Genomic DNA, 25,945 nt, shown 5'->3' with positions numbered 1-25,945 from the left:
TTGATGCGTTGTGCAGACCTCACTACCCTCTGGAGAGCCTTACGGTTGAGGGCGGAGCAGTTGCCGTACCAGGCGGTGATACAGCCCGCCAGGATGCTCTCGATTGTGCATCTGTAGAAGTTTGTGAGTGCTTTTGGTGACAAGCCGAATTTAGATTGGCTAATCACCATGATTTCATTAGTGTTATTATACTACTGTAAACAGGCAGTATATCCACATTTTTCTGGTCATGGCGGGGCTGCTCTGGTCTACTTATTGCCCCTGCCCAGCGGAGGGGTGGCTGACAACGCCTGGGTAGACGAACACACCCTTTAAGTAGATAAAAGCTGGCTGTTCCCTCTCGATTGAGCATGCCAGTGATCATGAAGGAACGAGAAAGCATGCTCACGTAACGGGGAACGCCCACTTACGCAGACAGGAACCATGACCATTCTTTTCAATGGTTAACAGCCTGAGTGAACTATATTATTTATCCATCTTTGATGTATATACTATCACATCTAAGTGAATATCAGCGAACTCTAACTACTCTCTGAAAGATACAGCTAGGGTGGCAGGTAGCCTAGCAGTTAGAACATTGGCCCAGCAACTGAAAGGTCGTTGGTTTGAATATCTGAACCGACAGCGTGAAAAATCTGTCAGTGTGCCGTTGAGCAAGACACAACCCTATAAAACACATTTCACTGCACCTATCTGGTGTGTGACAAAACCTATTTTTGGCAATGGTGACAATCACAAGAATGTTAATGTTGTCAACCCTGCAGAATGTAAGCTACATAAAATACACTATAGATATTACATACTATAAAAGTTTTTGTTAACAGCATTTCAACTTCAGGTGAGTTTAATTTAAGTGCTTCATGAGGTTGGGAAATCAATTCTGCAACTCTGGAGCAGAAGCTACTTTAATTATTTTGTTTCCAGCAAATTAAAATCAAAGGCCCGTGCCTGAGTACTTGGGAGAAAAACATCCAACAATAATTACTACGTTGCAGTGACAGCAACCAGCCCTGAGGTACAATTATCCTCCATTAAGGGTAATTATGTCAACAAAACCAGCAGGGACACAAAGTATGAACCTTTAAGCTGGGGAACTTTGTTAATTGACAACTATGATGTTGGTCCTGCAGTCAAATCACTACAGTTACCATAAAATGGATCTCTGAAGATTCACTTGTACAAAAAGTGTGTTTTTATTATACTGAACAGGTTGCAGGTTTTATTATACTTAGAAATTATACAAAACTTTCAACCAAAGAAACTTGACAAATTTTAATTCAATTAATTTTGATTCAATTTGTAAAATATAAAATTGCATGCCTAAGTTGTCAGACTAAAGTCCTTTGAACAGCACCATTATACAAGGATCAAGGACTTCTGGCATAACCACGAAATCTCAGTTGAGTACAAGATACATAAATCAGACAAACACTCAAATGCTACTTAACTAGTCAGCCCAAAGCAAACAGACTGTTCAAGGTGTCTGGTCATTTAGAAAAAGAGAAAATACAAACAAAACATGTAAAAGAAGGGTTTAGTTGTCATTGTTGTTATAAGCCTTTGGCAGAAGAGAAGGCCTTCCGAGCGGAATATTTGGAGTACAAATATTCCCCTTTCTATTACAGAGAGGTTGATTTGTACAGACAAACCCAAATACAAACAGCTTAAGAAAGTATTCTTGACATCTAAACTGGGGGGGAATTAAAAGGGGCTTAAATGAGTGGAGGATGCGGTCTTAATCACAATGTCCATGTAACACACGGCAATACTTAGGACTCAATCATGGCATGTAGAGGGAAAGACATCAGCATATGGATTTAAGTTCAAACAAAATGACCAAGCCATCTGAGAGCAATCATGTAAGTGCATTTCTCCTCAACATACGTACATTCAATACTTTACCCACATGAGAAGAACAGTAACTCCATGATGTGGATTTAAATGAAGATCCCATCCTTAAAGTATTGTACTCTCATTCGGTGTCTGAACAACAGTTCATGTTGTTTTCCCAACATACATTTTTGTGAGAACAATACAATTCCCTCAGCCACCAATAAGTGGTTGTCCTAACCTCTTAACATAACTTCTAGGCTTTTTGTTCAAAACAAAATGCATACTGTACTTATAAAATAAGTTAAAAACAGGATGTAAAACATCTGAAGATAGGGGTGTAGAGCGAGCTGGTCAATACACCCATCTTCATGAGAAATGTGGGGGTGTTAATCCTTCGAGATGTAACTGCAGTCAGAGACCAAACTGTTCTCAATGTCACGCCACTCTCAGAAATCAGCCACAACAGAAGATATAGAAAGAGAGGAAGGGAATCGTACAAATCATATTATTCACAACTGTAAACCTCTCTATCAATCTTGAGGTCTCTGTATTTAGCACTGCAAAAGTTGCAGTGTCTCAATCTGTCCCTTTAATTGAGGATCCTCCTGTGACCCCTGGAGACCTCCTTAGTAAACTTTCTCCAGCTTGGCCTGCAGGGCCTTGAAGTTGCCGATGGTGACCTGCAGGGCAGCGTTGGGACTCAGGGACTGCAGCTCCACCAGGTAACCACAGATGTTATCCAGACACACATTAGTGAACCGCCGTCTGAAAGGGACAGAGAGAAATATGAGTAAGACAGTGCATATTAAAACACATTTCACAAACACTTACATTCTCATTACTATGTAAACAGGTTGATATGTTTCCAAATAAGGAGCATTTCTAATGGAGACAGGAGAAAAGGTTAACACTTGGTGGTGGGTTAGTTACCGGTATGTTGGTACTTTCCTGGGATCGTCCACGTATCCTGACAGCAGCACATGAATACACTCTACCAGGTGGAGAGGCTTCTTTAGACGCTTGCCAACACGGATCCTGACAGCAGCACATGGATACACTCTACCAGGTGGAGAGGCTTCTTTAGACGCTGCCAACACGGATCCTGGGATACACACAGCCAGAGTTGGAGACATCCAATATTAAGTGTACAGCGCCATTCCTTATTAAATAATGCAAAATCTGAAATTCATTATAACCCTTTATTATTAAGGGTATCTATTCATATCAAGGGGGAGGGGGGGTAGCATATGAACATGTCATAAGCCTGGATTTTATATACATTTTATTATAGGAAATGACCCTTGGCCTCGTGGCAAAATGTGTAGAATAGCAGGAAATTAGCTATGAAATAGCAACAAAAAAATTCTCTGCCCCAAGGCAACAAAATAATCCAATAAATAAAATAATTGGGGGGAGCCGTGCTCAGACCTTGCAGGGTACACCGCAAAACTGCGCTACGCCACTGTTCGTATCCTATGCCTGCCAGCTGTAATTGCCACTCAGGGATGAATAAAGTTTATGAAATTGAATTGAGAGATATACCCGTGTCTTGAAGAGTTGGTCGTAGACCTCCAGCAGACAAGGCAGCTGTAAGCCTATCTCCTGCATGGTGAACGTGACAAAGCTCACGTCCCAGTTCAGACGACACACCTCCTGTTCCAAAAACTTCACCAGGAATTCTGGATGCACAAGACAGACTAGCGACATTAAATCATTTGCACATGCAACAGATCTCTGTAGTCCAATAGCAGACAAGCTACGACAGGCCACAGCGTTGGTGGACAATTAGGCAAAACACAGATTACACTCCCAGTCCTTACAGAGACACACCGTAGAGACATACTATGCATGTTGACTTCATGAATTGCGAATGTAATTACACTAAGTGGGGATATTTTACATACAGGGAAATCTGTAGAGAAATCATGGAGTAAATAGATGGAAAGTAGACCTGGGGTTTTACCTAGAGGGAAGTATCTGGGTGTTCCAGCATAGATCTTTCCAAGAGACACCAGTTTGAGATTTAGAGCTCTCATTCTGTCAGCTGGACTCATGGCCAAACTGTCACCCAGCTCTGGAACAAATAGAAAAAGTAATTTTGGGTATTTAGAAATGGAAGCCCTTTATCTACTTCCCCAGAGTTAGATCATCGCATGGATATTTATTATTTTTATTTATCTGTTATTTTACCAGGTAAATTGACTGAGAGCACGTTCTCATTTGCATCAACGACCTGGGGAATAGTTACAGGGGAGAGGAGGGGGATGAATGAGCCAATTGTAAACTGGGGATTATTAGGTGACCGTGATGGTTTGAGGGTCAGATTGGGAATTTAGCCAGGACACCAGGGTTAACACCCCTACTCTTACGATAAGTGCCATAGGATCTTTAATGACTGCAGAGTCAGGACACCCGTTTAACATCCCATCCGAAAGACGGCACCCTACACAGGGCAGTGTCCCCAATCACTGGCCAGGGGCATTGGGATATTTTTTTAGACCAGAGGAAAGAGTGGCTCCTACTGGCCCTCCAACACCACTTCCAGCAGCATCTGGTCTCCCATCCAAGGATTGACCAGGACCAACCCTGCTTAGCTTCAGAAGCAAGCCAGCAGTGGTATGCAGGGTGGTATGCTGCTGGCATATATTTTTTATGGTTTACAGGAACAGCTAGCATTCTGCAATTGCACTAATGTTAGTTAGCAACTTCCTTCAAACTGCATGCATAGACATAAAAATGGTATCCACGATGCCAAAATCCTGAATTGTTCCTTTAAGAAATAGTTCAGAATGCAATAGAAGGTTCTAAAAGACCAAAGTGTCAGAGACAAACAAGTGGGATGGCATCAGGTGCTACCATGTGTATTTGTCTGTACACACCTTTCTCCATGACCTCCTGCCACAGAGAGTGCACCAGGATGGGGTCAGAGTGGCCCGCACAGTGGATGATGGCCAGCTTGCATTCAGACAACTGGAAGTGATCTGCAAACTCCCCATATAGCTAGATTGGAGGACAAAGGATAGAGTATTAAAAAAAACTATTAGAGTCAAGGATAATGTTAGATATTCATGCACTGTTACCTTGGTGATGTCCATAATCTCTGAATCCAGTTGTGACACGGCTCCCTGTACAGAGGGATGCTGGGGGTACTGTCTGCTCAGAGTATCCTGGATCTGGACCTGAATACGGACCACCTGGGAGGGATGAAACCATATCAGCTTGAGTTTAAAAAAAAAAAAATACATCTAAGCTGTATCAAAGGGTGAAAAATCTAAAAACCTAATAAATTTCAAGAATAGAGCTAGAATCTCCCCTCCCCGTACCTCCATCTTCTCCTCCAGTTGGTGCAGGAACTTCCCCTCAGCTCCCTGGGCAGAGATGCAGGAGGAGCTCTTGGCTGACAGGATGGCCCTGGAGATGTACTCCAGCCTCTGCTTCAGCGAGATCTCAGTACTGAACAAACAGAAACGACACATTTAACATTGCTCAGAATCAACAAGAATGAGGACATTTTCATGACTGTTGGAGAGGATAAAAATAAAAGCCATTTAGCTGACACTTATCCAAAGGCCTTAAATCACGTGTCTACATGTTTTTATTTTTATGGTTGTCTCCAGAGGGAATCGATCCTTAGCCTTGTTAGCACCGTGCTCTACCAACTGAGCAACACAGGACCAGTGTGTGCAAATGGCCCATCATGTATAAAGACTCAGCCTGTTAGGCCTTTTTACCTGAGCATGTCCGCAAGCCTGGCCAGGACGTGAGCTGCCTTCCCAAAGCTGCGACTCTTCTCATAGTATCTCCACAGCAGGTCCATGTTCCGCACCTTACTCTGCTCCTGTTTGATCATGTGCATCAGGTGTTCCTCCAGGTAAGGAGAGTTCACCTGGATAGACCACACAGACAGAGTGCGAGGAGAATATTAAACCACCTGGCTCAATCAGTTCCCCCCTCTACCAGGTTGAGGTTGGTGAGAGCCGAGTCAGAGCTTCACCAGATCTCGAGAGGACCTCCCAGCCTCCAGCTAAGCTCAGCCCAGGCACGCAGGTGAAGGCAGCCAAGAGCGTGGTGGCTGTGGCCACTGTGTTTGTGGTGTGCTGGGTGACCCACCTCTTACTGAGGATATCCAGCAATAAAAGACCAGTTAAATGAAATACAAAAATAATTCAGAACTAGGCATCTCAGGCTGTGACTGCAGGACAATGCCAGAAGGTTCTTACCTCCAGAAGCTTGTCGGTGAGGTCAGCCTGTATAAGCCAGTTGTAGAGGGCTATGTGGAAGAGTTCATCCTGTGACCTCTGGGCCAGACAAATAATCTGCTCAAACTACCAGGGAGAAAGAACATCATGATCAGCTTATTCATGAATTGAGGCCAAAATCTTGGAACTAACACACATTCACAAAAAATTTAAAAAAATAAGTAAACAAAATCTTGCTATTGCCATTGGGGGCAAGTCTCCTCTCAGCAGCACTCACATGGGAGGTGGCATCCTCGTTGCTCAGCATGTTAGGGTCAGAGGTCATGACAGGGGGACCCCCTGGCTGCTTAGGGACGCTGGGAGACAGCAGCTTTACTTTGGTTCACCAGCTCCTGTATGGTGTCTGTGATACACTTATAACATGACAACCTACAGGAGGAGAGGAGGGGGTTGTCAGTCGATGTCAGCACAAAGGAGAAAATAAAGGGCCAGGATATCCCTTAACAGATATCTATTACCACAGTATTTCATATTCAATGTGAACAGGTAGTAGGTTACCTCTCCTGGAAGGCCAGTGCTCCAGTCTGATCCTCCTCTGGCTCTCCGTTCTTATAGAAGTGAGGTCCCAGCCTCTGAGGACCCTTCTTATCCGCTGCAGTCAGGCACAGCTCCAGCACTCCCTCATAGAAACGCACTGAGAGGGAGAGAAACATTGTTAGCATCCATCCACACAGTAAGCATTAAGAGTAATATTTGCATGGTCCAATGTTAAAGGGAAATTTCTAAGTTCCAAATTTATGTTCATCTCCAGCCCCACCCCAAAATCAACACATGTGAAAATGGCATATTTCTGTGTTTGTGGGGGGGAAGAGGGGAAGATAAGCATTGTGTGATTTTAACCAATGATGTGTAGGCATTGACATCATCAACCAATTAGTAGACATTGGAAACACTTATCTTCCTCTATCTTTTTGACTACAAAACATAGAAACATGCCATTCTCACATGTTTATGTTTGGGTGGTCCTGGAGATTATGACTATGGAGATGAAAAATCGTTACAATTTTCCTTCATCTTATTTTCTTACTGGTCTGGTCATACTGGACCAAAAATAATTTCTACTGGCCCGGACATGGTGTAGTTTCTAAATGCACTGGGGTCATGCAGGGTCTCTAGGTTGGCATGCTCTCTCTCTATATGCAGCTATTATTGGCTACATTTAGTTATTATGATATGTATAAAAAGCTGTGTAGTATAAATTGTGCAATGGAAGGCATTAGGCATTATTCTTTAGAATTGCATTAGTTTGTTTCTTAAGTGTCATTTGAAGAATATTTTTTTATACATCTCATATTAGGACACTGCCCCTTTAAGACAACTGTGTTCCAAAAGAGCTAGACCTAGCTACAGTAGGCTAGCTGAGACAAATGCTAGATGTCTTTTTATAGCTTTCATTTGCAGACCAGCAACAGTAGCATGTTCACTATTGAAGGTTTACTTTTGTAAATACCTTTCCTTAACTAAAATAAATAAGCTGAGCAAGTAGATTGATGGCATCAACTCATGCACGGCTCGAGAAGTGACTCGGGGGAGCGTGGTGGGGCTTGAATGAACAGCCAATCATATTGCTCAAATAGAAATAGCATGACTTTGTTTTTACTGGCTCCGGGCCAGTATGATGGCAGCCTTACCCTGTCTGTACTGGGAGCAGACCAGTGGCAGGTCTGTGTGATGGCTGATCAGCTGGTAGAGCTGTAGTGACTCTCTCAGTGTTCTCTCCTTATCTGTCCTAGTCTGGATCTGTCTGGAGCCCTGCAGCAACTCATTAGCCTGGGAGGGAGACATTCAGTTCTCAGGTACTGTTATACAGGGAGAAACGAGGGCAGTGGATGCTACCAAAGTCTGCCCACAGACTAAAATCTGATGCAATGTCTGTTGTACATCATCCGTCATATAGAAAAGAAAGAAAAAAACAGGTGTGAGTATACTCTACCTTTGAGCAGATGCTGTCGTCACTGCTGTACAGTAGGGGGCAGATTGTCTCTGAGGTGGGTGCTTATGGCATCTACAGAGGCAAATTCTTTGATGTAGACGTTGATGAGGCCTGTGATCAGGGCTCCGGTCAGCACCCGACCCCGGATCACCACGTCCTTAAAACTCACCCCCTTCATCTGGTCCTGGAACTCCTAGAACGCAAGGCACAGGGGTTATAAACAGGATACAAGAGAGACATCTTGACTAAATACTTGGACGATTAAACAATGGGATGAATCAGTCAGTGATTGTGCTGTCAATGTATTCCTGCACATCCTGAATATCCAGCGCTGGTTTCCCCGGGCACAGATTAAACCTGGTCTTGGATTAAAAATCAATCCCAATGGAGTGGACTAGGGTTAATCTATGTCTGGGGAACCAGTCTCCAGTGAGGTTATGGATCTAGAATTTACCTTGGGTAGTTCAGAGACAATGAGGCTGAACTGGTGGTCATACAGCAGCTTCCACAGGGCCAGGGTCTGACAGGAGCGATGCACCAGCTGCTGGATACCCTGCAGGGACATCTTCTCATAGACCTGAGCCTCGGCTGGGGACGGGGAAAGGATAAAAATAAGGATCAGACAGTCGGAGACCATAAAATAATTCAAGAACAGTGTGTTCTTAATAGTGTTATGATTATACTCAGACCCTGCTGTAATTCTGGTTGCTCCTTGATGTGGGTGGCAGTTTACCTTTAACACCCACACATTACTTACTGTGGTACTTCCTCTGGAGTTCCTGCTGAACTTGCTGAGAACTGGCTCCTCCATCAGGCTGCATGAACCCTAGCAGCCGCTGCTGCAGATTGGCTGGTGAGCTAAAACTGTAGAGCATAAGATGCCATTCAAACCGTATTTATTTCACCCGATGACCATAGAAGTGTAGCTATATTTTCTATAGTAGCCAGCCCAGGGCTTGGACACAGGGAGAAGCAGGGCCCAAGGGTCTGTCTTACCTGGCTGTACCCAGAAACGAAGGGCTGAACTGGGAGTTCTTATCCAGGAAGTCCTTCAGACCACAGAGCTCCAGAAGAACTGACTCCAGATCAGATGAGCTGGCTGTGCTCGCCAACTGGGAGAGCGAGATTGACCGTCATCATCAAATTAACTTGCAAAGGAAGACTAATTTGCAGTTCATGTAATACTCACAGTACTGACAGCCTGATTTCCTTTCATGACGATCTTCTCAATAGCAAGACTCCCGTCCCAGATATTACTGTTAATCAATAAGTTAACTTAATCAAGTGACTCAAGCCATAAGTGACACATTAATGTTTGAGTCCAGTACAAAAAGGTAAAGGGATAGTTCACCCAAATAAAAATGATTATATCAGTAACATGACTTGAATAGGATTTGTACCACAAATACTAATAAACCAAAGCATGGGTTGATGTCATACCTAGTCCAAAGACTGCTTACAGGGTAAGGACACCAACATATAATTTTGTAATTTGGGTGAACTATCCGTTTAAACCTGCCAGAAAATTGTATTTCCCCAGTTGGAGGTGAGGCCCGAGTACGTTGTCCAGCTGAGGTGACTCACCCCAGTATGGAGGTGAGACCTGAGTACCGTACAGTACGTTGTCCAGCTGAGGTGACTTACCCCAGTATGGAGGTGAGACCTGAGTACCATACAGTACATTGTCCAGCTGAGGTGACTCACCCCAGTATGGAGGTGAGACCTGAGTACCGTACAGTACGTTGTCCAGCTGAGGTGACTTACCCCAGTATGGAGGTGAGACCTGAGCAATGTACTAGTGAGGTGACTCACCCCAGTATACGTGTGAAGTAGACACTGATGCCGTTGTGCTTCCCTGAGAAGACCACCTCTGGCCCAGAGGACAAGCCAGCGATGGGGGCGGAGGGCATGGCTGGTACATGGGGCATAGACACACACCGGGGCATCATACCTGAGATATTGTTGTCAATGGCAAAAAACACACACACATTAAAAATACTCAAATGTTCCTAAGTAATTCACTCAATGTTGCCAATATTCAGTGGGTGAATGTGTCAGTGGAGGCTGCGGAGGGGAGTAATAATGATTGGAATGGAGTCAATGGAATGGTAACAAACACAAAAAATGTGGTTGATACCATTCCATTGACTGTTTAGTACTGTTGACTGCAAGGCACTCTGCAATCATATGGAGGAAAATGAGGGTAGTGTACCTGGAGCCGGTGTAGTAAGGAAACTAAGGTTAGGAATGGGGCTGCTACCAACAGACATATGGGATCCTATAAAAATAACAGGCAGGGGGTCAGACAAGTGATGCAGACAGACAACTTCTCATTCAAATCTGTACAACTTACACAAGGGATTTCCACTACGACATTGCCATGTTACAACAATTGGGAATTCATATAATGCTAAAGTGCTACAAGTAGAAATCCTTCCTCAGATGCCCCTCACCTGGTACAGGAGAGCCGAACAGCGCTCCAATGCTGCTAGGAGCAGAATGAGCCGAGGGGAACCTCATCTGAGCCTCTCCTCCATACCTAAAGAAGGCTCTGGTGGCCCACTGAGACACCTCTCTGTCACAGGCAGCACTGGAAAAGGACAGAATCAGAGCAGTAGCACACGCCTGGTCCTCCTGAGGAGAGAGGATTAGATCAATAAACAGAGAAATAAAGACAGTGTGTTTAGGGGTACTTGCACTAACAAGACATTGAGTAATGAGATTCATACCCTGTGCAGTTTGAAGAAGCGTTCGACTTCTTCACTCTCTCCACCAGTACCGCACACCAGTAGGTGGCGCAGCTAGTCCACCGGCCGCAACTTGTGGAATATGTGACGTCCCTGGAAGACCATGATTAACAACAAGTTTATAGATTTTTGCCTTTGTTCACAAAATTACAGACAGGACTGAACAAGTTTCATTGACTGTGTGAATTTACAGTGCCATTCACACAGTATAAAATAAACTGTAAAATCTTGACTGTACCTTGGCAGAGACAAGGACAAACTTCTGTGGAGGGACATTGTGTTGCTGCACCACGACAGGAGTGTCAGTGAGGGGAACCTGGTCCTTATTCAGGGGGGTAGAGATTTTAGGTGCTTTCTCCTCCTCGATGGCACATAGCGCCCAGGAGTGGCCATCTACATTGGACATCATCTGAAATTAAATACAGACAATATGCGCTACAATATTTTTTTAAAGTCAAAATGAATTAAAAAAAAAAAATCTAAACCATAGCATATGCATCGCAAATAGGGTTCAGAGGTGGAAACTTTCCGTGGGAATATATGGGAATTAACGGAAATATGCAAATTAATATGAATACCATTTAAAACGTAGATTTTCGCATTCAATATATTAACCATATGGAGACCGAAACAAACCTTTACCTTACCATAAGTAGACATAATTGTAAGTGATTAAATCCTTCCAATAGAAATAAACAATTTAGTTACGAATTGAACTTTAATTAAATGAGTTGACTTCACATGGGATGATTTCCCTGAACAACAAAAGAAACGGAATATTGAACGATCCATCGCATCTTCCAAAAAAAAATTCAACATACATCGGTAAAATGATAGTCTCGAAAATAAAGCTTTGGTTGTCTTCTCTCTGGACCTCCTCAATGTCCACCTCTTGAACATCAGACTCTGAAGCCTCATCGTCACTTTCCAACCCTGTTGAGGATGGCTCGTTGTCAGGCTCAAAAAGCCTCAAATTTGCCTGGATGTCCACCAATTTTTCCACCCTTGTATTGATCAGCCTATTGTGTGCTTTGGTATGCGTGTTCCCAAACAAGCAGAGTCTGAACATCAGACAGGATGGCATCATCTCCCTCAATCCGTGCAATGGCTACTGCTATAGGTTTCAGGAGTTTCAGGCTGCTTACCACTCTCTCCCAAAAAACATCATCCAGGAGGATCCTCTTGATGGGGCTGTCCACGTCAGCAGAGTGTGGTATGGCCATTTCTAGGAGAGACTCCTTCCCCTCCTGGAGACTGTCAAACATGATGACACCACACCAACAGGTGTTGTTGGGCAGCTTCAATGTGGTGCTCTTATTCTTCACTTTGCTTGGCGAGGTAGATTGCTGCTTTAACTTGATTACCCTTCACATACCTAACCATTTCCTTGGCTCTCTTGCAGAGTGTATCCATTGTTTTCAGTGCTATGATGTCCTTGAGGAGCAGATTCAATGCATTAACAGCACAGCTAATGGGTGTGATGTGAGGGTAGGAATCCTCCACTTTAGACCAAGCAGCCTTCATGGTCGCAGCATTGTCTGTCACCAGTGCAAATACCTTCTGTGGTCAAAGATCATTGATGACGGCCTTCAGCTCATCTGCAATGTAGAGACCTGGTATGTCTGTTGTCCCTTGTGTCTGTGCTCTTGTAGAATACTGGTTGAGGGGTGGAGATTTAGTTAATTATTCCTTGCCCACAAACATTTGACCACCCATCAGAGCTGATTGCGATACAGACTGCTTTCTCTATGATTTGCTTGACTTTCACTTGAACTCTGCATCCAGCAAATTAGTAGATAAAGCATGTCTGTAAGAGGGGTTATGCTGGGCGAAGAACATTCAGAAATCTCTTCCAATACACATTGCTTGTGAGCATCAGAGGTGAACCAGTTGCATACACAGCTCGAGTAAGACATTCATCAGCATCTCTGACTACGTTCCTCCATTGAGTCAAAAAAAACTTCGGATTCCAGGAGGACCATGAGCTGTTGCTATCAATAAGGTGTCTGATTCATCATTTTCACCTCAAATAGAAGTAGAGGGACTTTTGACAGAGGTTGCTGGTTGTGAATGCTGAGGGAACATTATGCACTTGGCCAATTGATTCTGCATCTTTGTTGCATTCTTCACATATGATTTGCACAGTATTTGCAAATGTACACAGCTTTTCATCCCACATTAGCTTCAGTGAAATGTCTCCACACATCAGATAGTGATCATAGCACTTTCCTGTAAAGACTAGAAAAAAAACGAGTAAAACAAAAACAAACAATTCCATGTACAGATAAATAGTTAAGCAGTTAGATTAAACAACTCCTTTGTAAGATATGTTTTAAAATGAAACATGTATACTAACATTCCTCAGTTAGCAGACTCAAGCAAGCTAAAACCCACATGGTAGCAAAAACTAACTAGCAGAAATTGTTGATAAGTTAGACTTCGCTGTAGGCTACTATTTACTAAATCATGTCATAAAATATATTCACCCCACACAGTATTGTAATCAAAACTTACCAGAAAGCATGTAGTCTTTGACTCAGACAGTGTAGTAGTGTGGGCTCAATAGCATCTCATTAGTGTGCAAGATCTTGAGAATCAGCTGTACATGTGATGGAAGAGTGCACTGTGCATGCAGAGGGTTGCAATTCCTAGAATTGCCTTATGCGTACCCCACAAAAAAAGTTCACTGTTATAAGCTGACGTTTTTTGATGAATTTAAGTAAAATTCCCTGGCATAACTTCCCATGGACATTTACCTGAAAGTTTACGACCCTTTGCAACTCAAATCGCAAAGTAAGCTCGGTTTTGACATGACATCAAAGTGTGTGTGGATCTGGTGTAATACTGCTTAGTATGACCCTAACTGTCAGCTCCCACCTGTGCCTCCATCAGGGGTTTCTTAAAGGGGAAGGAGTCGTGGTTGATACACCACAGGATGTCACTGTTCTCAGTCTCAGAAGCTGCCATGAGGAGAACTCCTGTAGGGATCAACACCAGAGAGACACGAGTAAACTTTTTTTTTTAAAGGGGGCAATCTGCTATTGAATCACTAACAAAGCAGCCACCCTGTCTCTGTTTTGGTAAAATTCTGAGGGATGGGCTTGGGGAGATGGATAGAAGGACTGACCATCCATAATATTACAATTATAGTTTTACGCATGTTTTGAGGCTACACGGTGTTTATTTACAAACAGCAGAAAAAAACAACCTTAGATATTTTGGGTTCTGATGGGGTACAACAGTTGAACTAAGTTCATGGGACATTTATACAGTGGATTCGGAAAGTATTCAGATCCCTTGACTTTAACAAAATGTGGATACGTTACAGCCTTATTCTAAAATTGATTAAAATTGCCCCCCCCTCAATCTACACACAATACACCATAATGACAAAGCAAAAACAGGATTAGACATTCTTGCAAACATATAATTTTTTTTTTTAAGGTACTCAAACCCTTTACTCAGTACTTTGTTGAAGCACCTTTGGCAGTGCTTTCAGCCTCGAGTCTTCTTGGGTATGAAGCTACAACCTTGGCACACCTGTATTTGGGGAGTTTCTCCCATTCTTCTCTGAGGATTCTCTCAAGCTTTGTCAGGTTGGATGGGGAGCATCGCTGCATAGCTATTTTCAGGTCACTCCAGAGATGTTCGATTGGATTCAAGTCTAGGCTCAGGTTGGGCCACTCAAGAACATTGGGAGACTTGTCCAGAAGCCACGCTTGCATTGTCTTGGCTGTGTACTCAGGCTCATTATCCTGTTGGAAGGTGAACCGTCGCCCCAGTCTGAGGTACTTAGCACTCTGGAGCAGATTTTCATCAAGGATCTCTGTTCATCTTTCCCTCGATCCTGACTAGTCTCCCAGTCCCTGCCTCTGAAAAACACTGCAGAGATGGGAGAACCTTCCAGAAGCACAACCATCTCTACAGAGGAACTCCAGAGCTCTGTCAGAGTGAACGGGTTCTTGGTCAAATCCATGAATAAGGACCTTCTCCTCCGATTTGGCCGGGCACAGCTCAAGGAAGAGTATTGGTGGTTCCAAAAAGCTTCCATTTAAGCATGATGGCGGCCACCGTGTTCTTGGGGGACCTTCAATGCTGCAGACATTTTTGGTACCCTTCCCCAGACCTGTGCTAGGACACAATTGTGTTTCAGAGCTCTACAGACAATTCCTTCGAACTCATGGTTTGGTTTTTGCTCTGACATGCACTGTCAATTGTGGGATCTTATATAGACAGGTGGTACCTTCACAAATCATGTGCAATCAATTGAATTTACCGCCGGTGGACTCCAATCAAGTTGTAGAAACATCCCAAGGATGATCAATGGAAACAGGATGCACCTGAGCTCAATTTCAAGTTTCATAGCTAAGGGTCTGAATACTTCTGTAAATAAGGTATGTTTAGATTTCAAATACATTGGCAAAAATAAAACCTGTTTTCGTGTTGTCATTATGGGGTATTTTGTGCAGTTTTATGGAGATATTCTCTATATATATATATATACATATATAGAATAAGGCTGTAACATAACAAAATGTGGAAAAAGTCAAGCATTCTGAATACGTTCCGAATGCACTGTAGGTGGTATTTTTCAAAAATCAAAATGGGTATATTCTATATGTAAGTAAAAAAATTGACATAGCAACTGCAGATTGACCATTTAACTAGGGCGATGCTCGCGAATCAATTATAAAAGGATCGCATTGGAGGCTCGTGGGAGGAGCTATAGGAGGATGGGCTCATTGTAAATGGCTGGAATGAAAATAGAACTGATTGAAACGTGCGTTTTCAATAGTTTTGATACCATTCCAGCCATAACAATGAGCCAGTCCTCCTATAGCTCCTCCCACTAGACTCCACTGCAGGATAGCATACAGACTTCAGTGGCTTTACCTTTGATGTACAGAGCCTTGTGGACCTTAGCAGGTTTCTGCAGGGTGGAGGAGGCAGAGAAGCCTGGAGGCAGGCGGACATGGACCAGAGCTAGCAGACTAGGGCGTGCCGCTGGGTGCTTGGCATGCGGTGGGGCAAAGGGAGTAGTGCTGAAGTAGAGACACACTCCTAGAAGCACAGATAGAGAGCTACAGTAAGGTCATCATAAGGTCTTTGTTTTCATTACAGGATAAGCGTCTACAATGTCAGTCCGTCTCCTTACCTGTGTGAGTGACAGCCAACCGGTGGCAGACGGAGGACTCAAATCTGTCTATCACAGAGATCTGTGCGATGGGTTTAAACACAGAGCAATCAATGGTCCTATAGAGAGATAAAATAAATCGATTAATTTGACCTGTTCTTAAGCAGTGGTAACCTTTGACCAGGGAGTTTTTCTACATCTGCATTGCTTGCTGTTTTAGGCTGGGTTTCTGTATAGCACTTTGTGACATTGGCTGATGTAAAAAGGGCTTGAAGTACATTGTATTGATTGACCATTCACTAGCCCTCCGGATATTATCCAGAGGTGAGGAGTAGCAGACAGACCTGGCAATGTTTCCTGCTGCAGCCGCGATGGAGCTCTGTGACATGGCCGCCACACGGCTCAGACCCTGCCCATCTGCACCCAGGTCATACACCTGGAACACGCAGCAGCTTTATACTCAAGGTCCTATTCAGAAGAACCTTTTCAAATGTCTGACAAAGTTCTAACCAATGCAATGTCATTCTGCAAATACTCACACATATGGATATTTACTACAGTGCTACCATTCAAATTGTTAAACTCTTATGGGTTATATACCTGTAGAACCCCCTTCTCTGAGCAGGTGAAGAGAGTGTTATGGGAGTTGTCAATGGCAATCTGCACTACCGGGTCTGTGGAGCACAAAGATAGAAATGTGATGTCAAATTTAATTTAAGAACTAGAGCATAACACAAGAACGTTCCAACTCCACAAGGAGCCTGAAAACTATCCTTACCATCCTCAGAGAAGGAGAACTGGAGCAGAGAGGGGACGAGGAAGGACAGGCTGCTTTTGGAGTGGTTAATCTTCCTGCAGCGTTGGCTGAACCAGCCTGCCTCGGCCTGTTAGGCTACCTCATATAGGCAGCCATCTTTCCCTGCCAGGAAGATGCGTCCCAGATCAGTGGAGGTGATGGCCGTTAACAAATTAACGGTCTGACCAGGTGATATTTTTAATAGCTACCAATACGCCAACATTCCATACAAACAATGCAGTCAACCCACAGCCATACACTGCTCTCGAGTGGCACAGCGGTCTAAGGCACAGCATCTCAGTGCTAGAGGCATCACTACAGACCCTAGTTCAATACCAGGCTGTATCACAACCAGCTGTGATTGGGAGTCCCTTAAGGTGTTGCGCAATTGGCCCAGCGTCGTCCCGGTTAGCGTTTGGCCATCATTGTAAATAAGAATTTGTTCTTAAAACCTCAGAGCTACCCCCTACTTTTTTCAATTTCCGCCTGAAGACATACCAAAATCTAACTGCCTGCAGAGAGCTGGGACCAAAGTAACAAAGCCAGTAACATACTACGCCGCCAGGGACTCAAATCCTGCAGTGCCAGACGTGTCCCCCTGCTTAAGCCAGTACATGTCCAGGCCCGTCTGAAGTTTGCTAGAGAGCATTTGGATGATCCAGAAGATTGGGAGAATATCATATGGTCAGATGAAACCAAAATATAACTTTTTGGTAAAAACTCAACTCGTCGTGTTTGGAGGACAAAGAATGCTGAGTTGCATCCAAAGAACACCATACCTCCCGGCCATGACCGGGAGGTCCGTGGGGCGACGCACAATTGGCCTAGCGTCGTCCGGGTTAGGGAGGGTTTGGCCGGCAGGGATATACTTGTCTCATCGCGCACCAGCGATTCCTGTGGCGCGCTGGGCGCAGTGCGCGCTAACCAAGGTTGCCAGGTGCACGGTGTTTCCTCTGACACATTGGTGCGGCTGACTTCCAGGTTGGATGCGCGCTGTGTTGGGTTTGTGTATCGGAGCCCCCATTAACATTGACAGGGCTGTAGTGGAGCAGGTGGAAAGTTTCCCCCTGAGGAGACTGAAAAGATTTGGCATGGGGCCCCAGATCCTCAAAAGTTCCTACAGCTGCACCATTGAGACCATCCCAACCAGTCACGTCACCGCCTGGTATGGTAACTGCTCTGCATCTGACTAAGGCGCTAGAGGGTAATGTGAGCGGCCCAGTACATCACTGGGGCCAAGCTTCCTGCTATCCAGGACCTATATAATAGGCGGTGTCCGAGGAAAGCCCATAAAATTGTCAGAGACTCCAGTCACCCAGACATATAGACTATTTCTCTGCTACTGCACGGCCTGCGGTACCAGAGCGCCAAGTCTAGGACCAAAAGGCTCCTCAACAGCTTCTACCCCCAAGCCATAAGACTGCTGAACAAGTCTACCCCCCTCGCTTTTGTACACTTCTGCTACTCGCTGTTTGTTTGTTACCAATGCATAGTCACTTTGCCCCCCACCTACATGTACAGATTACCTCAACTAGCCCCACACACTGACTCGGTACTGGTGCCCCCTGTATATAGCCTCGTTATTGTTATTCTTATTGTGTTACTTTTTATTTATCCTAACTTTTCTTGAACTGCAATGTTGGTTAATTTAATGTCTTGTAAGTAAGCATTTCACGGTAAAGTCTACACTTGTTGTATTCGGCGCATGTGACAAATAAAGTTTGATTTGATTGGCTAGGCTGATTCCATTGCAAACAGACAGTGGCCAGCTAGCTAGCCCCAGTTATCTAGGGTTGTTCACTCAACTTTGAAGATATCCATATTACAAGGACAAACTAGGGTTGGTCCAAACCCATCTCTACGGACTGTCTGCAGTGATTCAGTAACGTTAGTTAACTAACAACTTTTCTGTTTATCAAAATACGTCGGTTGGAAGTGATACAAGTTCGTGTGGTGGCTAGCTTGCGAAAACAATGGACCAGTTCACCTACTAATTTAGCTAGTTACCTAACGGCAAGACACTAGCACCTGTTGGTAAGCTAGCTAAAAACGCGGGTCAATTGCTGTATATGTTAGCTAACTTGGTAACTAATGAGATTTATTGAATAACGTTCCCTACTATTGATACTCGCAACAAAATGTAATCTTACCCTACAGAAATCAAAATATGATCCCGTAGTCTTCAGTGTAAACAAACGTTGCTGCCAGCCTCATACCACTTTGGAACAGAGCTAGGGGTGAAAGGTTATGAAGTACCTCCGGTGTACTTTCAAGCGAGTTAGTGATGTTATCTTTTTGTAGGCACAAAATCCGTCATGATTCGTTGGACAAAGCCTATGGGGAAATTAATTGCCTTTTTTGTAGGGTTTTTAGATACATAAATAAAATAAATAATTGGGGCAGCAGTCTAAGGCACTGCATTTCAGTGCAAGAAGCGATTTAACTAGGCAAGTCAGTTAAGAACAAATTCTTATTTACAATGAAGGCCTTACCGGGGAACAGTGGGTTAACTGCTTTGTTCAGCGGCAGCTTTTTACCTTGTCAGCCCAGGATTCAAACCAGCAACCTTTCGGTTACTGTAACACTAACCACTAGGCCACCTGCCGCATCACATCCGACTGTGATTATGAGGTCCATAGGGTGGCACACATTGTAAATAAGAATTTGTTCTTAATTTACTGGTTACATTTAAATATATATATTTTTTATGTATATGTAACGGATGTGAAACTGCTAGCTAGTTAGCGGTGGTGCGCGCTAAATAGCGATTCAATCGGTGACGTCAATGCCCTGAGACCTTGAAGTAGTGGTTCCTCTTGCTCTGCAAGGGCCGCTGCTTTTGTGGAGCGATGGGTAACGATGCTTCGTGGGTGACTGTTGTTGATGTGTGCAGAGGGTCCCTGGTTCGCGCCCGGGTATGGGCGAGGGGACGGTCTAAAGTTATACGGTTACATATATATATACAAAAATTCATGCAGTTAATGTTAACTGACCATTGTTATCTCAAAGAATAAAACGTATAAATGATCCTAAACCTGTGTTAAGCCTAGCCTGTCAGACCTTATTTTCGGCGTTTATCCCAAAACCCTATTATTTCCCTATACCTCAGTGTTCTTTCCCCATTCATTTCCCCCCATAGAAATGGCTGAACGAAGCAAAGGTAACTTTTTATTACTACAAACTGGCGAGCAGTCTACCCGTTAGAGGCGAAATTCCACCACGCTCTTTAACCGATGTTTTAAAAATCTTCCTAAACTTTCTTTCCGCAAACGAACACGACTCCGAATTGTATTTTATTTGTCAGTCGCATCACTGACACTGCAATGTCAATGTATGTCCACTAAGTGGAGACAGAGTCTTAGCTATACTTTTGGACATGGTAAATAGTGTGCAGCTAGAGTGAAAGAGGCGAAGCGAGAGCAAAGATTTTTAACGAATACAAGATAGACCACAGCCTGTCGTTTCCAATTGGAGCAAATTAATCATAGTGGGCAGAACAAGCAAGGAAGTGGGCAGAGCCAAGCACAAACTGGCGATATCCTTCCTATTGGCGCATTCTAGCATGTATTTCAATATTTCCGTTAGGGAACGCCTACTATGTGACGTGTACGTGTTCAATAACGCAATTCACCCTTGCACGCATATTAAACAATGCGATTTTTTGGATACTTTGGTAAAACGTAGTCCACTCTGTAATTTTGTGAACAGAAAATTGTATTAAGATCAAATGTTTCATTGATGAGAAAATAACAGAATGTCGGCAAAAATCCATCTCACTCAACTTCTCCCACTGTGCTTCCTCTCATTTTATTTGGTGGCGAGTGGAAATGCCAACCAGATGCTTCATATTTACACATCCGGTGAAACATCTGGCTCATTGTTCTGTGGCAAGAGGGTCCACTCCCGTCAAAATTTGTCCACGTGGGAATAAAGCAATAAGCAGACCGCCTCGCCTGCCTTCCCACCTTTGGGACGACTGCCATTGTTAAGGTGGAGACTATCTCCGGTGCAGCTCATATGCCAAATGTTAGAAAGCCTCTCCTTTCCTGGTACTGAGTTAGTCCCATGATCTTGTTTAAGCCTGAAACCAAATGGGCAGCTAGCCATATTGGCCTTTAGCATCTGTCATATGCAGCATAAACCTTTTATTTATGGAACAGTGGGTCTAGAGCCATATATTTCAATTTTTCTGAATATTTTTTCCAGTGTGGATCCTTCATCAGGTTCATACAATACATGGTTTTACCTTACTCAACCCAGTTCATGACAGAAACTGTCAGTGGCATACAGAAACAAGATACCAAAGGTGTTCATTCCTGCATTTTGCAAGGCCCTCTCTGAAACAGAGTTGATGAGTCATGCATTTACAATTTTTCTGAGTTGCAGACACCTAGGTAATCAAACATGGTGCACTACTAAACCACCACATTCAACCTAAGACAAAATTGACCATATTGCAATTCTACTACTAGGGATTCAAAATACTGTCGCCTTTACCAACATCTAAAAATAAAACAAAAATTACAAACAAATTACAAGTTGACAAGAGATACTGCATGGTGGCGCACCATCCCCATGAAAAAATAAAATAAAGTCAATTGCAAACGAGACAAGTAACAAAGAGAAGTAAAAAATATTTATTGCAATATTTGCTCCGCCAGAAGTGCTGGGGGATCCCTTTTCTCTCTTGGGTGACCTTTGACCTAATACATCAAATTCTACATTTACAAAAAACTCCCCTGCATGTAGGCCACAGATACTGCACGCTTCGCTTTCAACAGAATAAATTATATCCAAGAGACTCCATTGTACAGCATGGGTAAACAAATAAAGGGAATAAAACATAAAATAAAAGGTAAAGGTTTTAAAAGTAGCTTCCCTGGAAACTGAGCTAAGCTAAAGAAATCCAACCGGTGCTAGGTTAAACTCCAAGAACACTTTATTTAGAACATTAACAGACTAATTTCCAACATTCACTTTGTTTATTTTTTTTAAAACAGAATTTGTCAGAGATAAACATTGTTTTTTTTGTGTGTGTTAAACTTTGATACAGTGGGAAAATCAAACAACCGAGTTGCTGTACAACAGCGAAGGAGCTTCCACGCAATGTTATCCAAACATTTCCTTCTTGTGTTTTTTCTGTTTAACTTAAACATATCCTGGATCCAGATTAAAATGTTCATCACAGACCAAAAGTTCACAATACCTGCTCTCCTCTCTCTCTCTGCTATCTCGTGCTTACATTTATGTTTTGCATGTCTGTAGTATATTTGTCTTTTCTGTATTAGAAAAACGTTGTATCCTCATAGTAGAGTTTGGCTGCAAAGAGTTTGTCTGAGAATAACCGTATAGTCGATTAGGAAGTTCCCTCCTTCGCTGAGTACAGTGACCGTAAAGTCTGCACCACTCTGTTCGTCAGCTTGTGTGCACTCGTCAAGGCGATTTTCTTGTAAATAATGTCAGACTCCTTGATAGTGTCCACCCAAGGCACCGTTTTACGTCCGTCCCGTTTCTTAGCCTCGCCCCAGACTCCAGAGTAGGAGCCAGCCATCCATTGCACTCTGTAGCCGGTGTTGGTCTTCTGGATGATGCGGGCGATCTGCGGCCGGTCCTTGTACTTGGGGCAGCAGAGGGCGATGACGTCCCTGGCGGCCAACGTCTCATTCATGTGACCTGATGCCTCTGCAGAGTCGCCGTGCTTCCTCGACCGCCGTGATGACTGGGGAGAGAAACAGCAGTGTTACACCTCACATAGCATTAACTTACTACAACATCCAACAAACTGGAGAGAGCACATAGGTTTAAGAAGCCAACATGGCAGTTATCAGTCTTCTAATAAATCCTTAACAGGGACAATAACAGCTGTATGACAGTGCAATAACAGGCTGCTTAGGGCTCACCACTGGGGTTTTCTCATCTCCGTCGCTCTCGTCGTCGTCCGTCTCTATAGGAGCCTGGTGGTGGTTCTTGTGGTCCTGGTGGTGGTTCTTGTGGTCCTGGTGGCTGGGCCCTCCCAGCAATGAAGTGATGGCTTTGTTTCTGGCGTTAGCGCTGGCTGACGCCTCACCTTCCTCATCCTCTTCATCAGGGTCCAAATGCTCCATCAGTAACTTGAACTGAGAGAGACCAGAATGTTAACCAGTCTGCTGTGCTCAGACATGGCTAGTTTAATTTACTGCACACCTTTTACAAAGTACAAAAAGGAACTCCATCTGGTTCAATTCTGTATAAATTCAGTAAATTCAGGAAGTAAATTGGAATTCCAATCCATATTTTCCTTAACTCCACTACAGGACCCTAAACTAAACTAAACGACTCAAGACTTAAAAAAAAAAGGAAATGTGGTCAGAGTGAGCTCTTACATCTAGGTACTGTTTGACGATCCTCCTCTTGATGTCGTAGGTGAGTTCTACGTTGGCCAGGTCAGAGGTCAGGAAGTCCAGTGTCTGGTGAGGGCTGAAGTGCACGTGACCCTTCCTGTTCACCGCCTTCTCGTATACCTTGGCCGATTCCGTCGGAGAGTACTTTTGGATTTTACTTCAGTAGGCAGAGGGAGAAGTTGGATTTAGGTTAATTCCTCATTAAAGTGGCAATATGTAACCTTTTGGGCGACCTGACCAAATTCACATAGAAATGTCAGTTATAGATCGATCATTCTAATTGAAAGCAAGTAAAGAGGCTGTAGACCTGCTCTATGCTTCCCGTTCTCAAGTTTTGTTTTTGCGTCTTTTACTTTTTTTATTGTACATGAGCTTCAAACAGATAAAACAACAATATTTTTGGTTATGGAAAAGTTATTTCACAGCGGTTTAGATGGTACAATGATTCTCTACACTATACTAGCTTATTTTGTCACAAACTGAAATTAGGCAAACTAAAAGAAACGTCCCTTTTTCAGGACACTGACTTTCAAAGATAATTAATAAAAATCTAAATAACTTCACAGATCTTCATTGTAAAGTGTTTAAACGCTGTTTCCCATGCTTGTTCAATTAACCATAAACAATTAATGAACATGCACCTGTGGAACAGTCGTTAAGACACTAACAGCTTACAGACGGTAGGCAATTAAGGTCACAGTTATGAAAACTTAGGACACTAAAGAGGCCTTTCTACTGACTCTGAAAAACACCAAAAGAAAGATGCCCAGGGTCCCTGCTCATCTGAGTGAACGTGCCTTAGGCGTGCTGTAAAGGGGGCATGAGGACTGCAGATGTGGCCAGGGCAAGAAATTGCAATATCCGTACTGGGAGACAGCGCTACAGGGAGACAGGACTGACAGCTGATGGTCCTCGCAGTGGCAGACCACGTGTAACAACACCTGCACAGAAGAGGTACATCCAAACATCACACCTGTGGGACAGGTACAGGATGGCAACAACTGCCCGAGTTACACCAGGAACGCACAATCCCTCCATCAGTGCTCAGACTGTCCGCAATAGGCTGAGAGGCTGGACTGTAGGCCTGTTGTAAGGCAGGTCCTCACCAGACATCACCGGCAACAACGTTGCCTATGGACACAAACCCACCATCGCAGGACCAGACAGGACTGGCAAAAAGTACTCTTCACTGATGAGTCACAGTTTTGTCACACCAGGGGTGATGGTCGGATTTGCGTTTATCGTCAAGGGAATGAGCGTTACACCGAGGCCTGTACTCTGGAGCGAAATCAATTTGGAGGTGGAGGGTCCGTCATGGTCTGGCGCGGTGTGTCACAGCATCATTGGACTGAGCTTGTTGTCATTGCAGGCAATCTCAAGGCTGTGCGTTACAGGGAAGACATCCTCCTCCCTCATGTGGTACCCTTCCTGCAGGCTTCAGCATGACAATGCCACCAGCCATACTGCTCGTTCTGTGCGTGATTTCCAGCAAGACAGGAATGTCAGTGTTCTGCTATGGCCAGCGAAGAGCCCGGATCTCAATCCCATTGAGCACATCTGGGACCTGTTGGATCGGAGGGTGAGGGCTAGGGCCATTCCCCCGAGAAATGTCTGAGAACTTGCAGGTGCCTTGGTGGAAGAGTGGGGTAACATTTCACAGCAAGAACTGACAAATCTGGTGCAGTCCACGAGGAGGAGATGTACTGCAGTACTTAATGCAGGTGGTGGCCACACCAGATACTGACTGTTACTTTTGATTTTGACCCCCCTTTTGTTCAGGGACACATTATTCCATTTCTGTTAGTCACATGTCTGTGGAACTTGTTCAGTTTATGTCTCAGTTGTTGAAACGTATGTTCATACAAATTTTTACACATGTTAAGTTTGCGAAAAAATAAACACAGTTGACGTTTCTTTTTTTGATGAGTTCATTAGAATTTTAGCAACCAGGAAATGGCGGAGCGATTTCTGCACAGTGCAACTTTAACTGAGAAATTGTCATGGCAACATAAAAAGACAAGACATATCAGTATATTGTGATCTTCCTAGCTCTGTCTTTCATGTCCAGTGAGGCGGTAAGGTGAGATGTTATGTGGTTGTGTTCCTCCTGGCATTGACGTACCTGTCCGAGAAGCCGTAGAGGTTCTTGAGATGCTGCTTTAGAACCAATAGTAGTAGTATTCCCTGTGAGGCGTTGGCAAAGTCCAACAGGGGGATTGGGTTGTCAGGCAGACGCTGCATCACCTTGTCCAAGTCCTCCATTTCCAGGTCAGAGTCAGAGTCTGACTCCACAGGGGCCTGGGCCCGGTGTTTGGGCTTCTTGGGCCTGTGGACCACCTCGTTGTCCTCGTCACTACTGTTGGAGCTGATGCTGTGGCGGTGATGTTCCTCCTCCGATGACGACGATGATGACGAGTTCTCCTCCTCTGACTGGTACTTCCTCTCTTTCGACTTCTTCTCCCGCTGCCTTGGCTCTTTGAGCAGGGACTGCAGAGAGGACAGAGGAGTGAGTCAGTCATTCACAACCAAACAAAGGTTATTGTTAGGGATTGTTATAGGATATAAAACCCACGACAGCTTGTAAAAGTCTATAAAAGTCACATTATAGTCAGTGTTTTCACAAGCCTGTGCACTTGTGGCTATGTGTGATCTTTGAAGTACTTATGGCAAGGCTGCTGACAAACACTACATAGTGACGTGTGTATCACCTACCTCCTTGAATGACTGTAGCAGGTTGCTGCCGGACACAGACAGGGTGATGTCAATGTGGTGCATGATGAAGAGAGGCTCCTCCTGGATCTGGTAGGGGAAACAGGCTAGGTTGTCTGCCATGTACAGGAGCATGTTGACCTCAATCTTCTGC

General features: G+C 44.0%; 1 protein-coding gene and 1 pseudogene across 3 annotated transcripts in view; both read right to left on the bottom strand.

Annotated features, from left to right (window-relative positions):
• Positions 1-1,257: 1,257 nt before the first annotated feature.
• LOC112257275 lies at positions 1,258-20,685 on the bottom strand (annotated as a pseudogene).
• Positions 20,686-21,316: 631 nt separating this feature from the next.
• The window catches only part of LOC112257534 (nipped-B-like protein B), a 70,031-nt gene continuing 65,402 nt past the window's right edge, over positions 21,317-25,945 (bottom strand). For all 3 annotated transcript variants that reach the window (XM_042326662.1, XM_042326663.1, XM_024431175.1), the window contains exons 43-47: positions 25,795-25,941; positions 25,205-25,569; positions 23,065-23,239; positions 22,603-22,818; positions 21,317-22,421 (exon numbers count right to left, since the gene is read on the bottom strand). In XM_042326662.1, the coding sequence (XP_042182596.1) occupies positions 22,059-22,421; positions 22,603-22,818; positions 23,065-23,239; positions 25,205-25,569; positions 25,795-25,941 (1,266 nt within the window). In that variant the 3' untranslated portion in view covers positions 21,317-22,058. The remainder of the gene's footprint in view (positions 22,422-22,602; positions 22,819-23,064; positions 23,240-25,204; positions 25,570-25,794; positions 25,942-25,945) is intronic.

This window comes from Oncorhynchus tshawytscha, linkage group LG09 (genome assembly GCF_018296145.1).
Source record: "Oncorhynchus tshawytscha isolate Ot180627B linkage group LG09, Otsh_v2.0, whole genome shotgun sequence".
Lineage (NCBI taxonomy): Eukaryota > Metazoa > Chordata > Actinopteri > Salmoniformes > Salmonidae > Oncorhynchus > Oncorhynchus tshawytscha.
The sequence above is the reverse complement of the archived record's forward strand: the minus strand, read 5'-3'. Positions and strand labels throughout refer to the sequence as shown.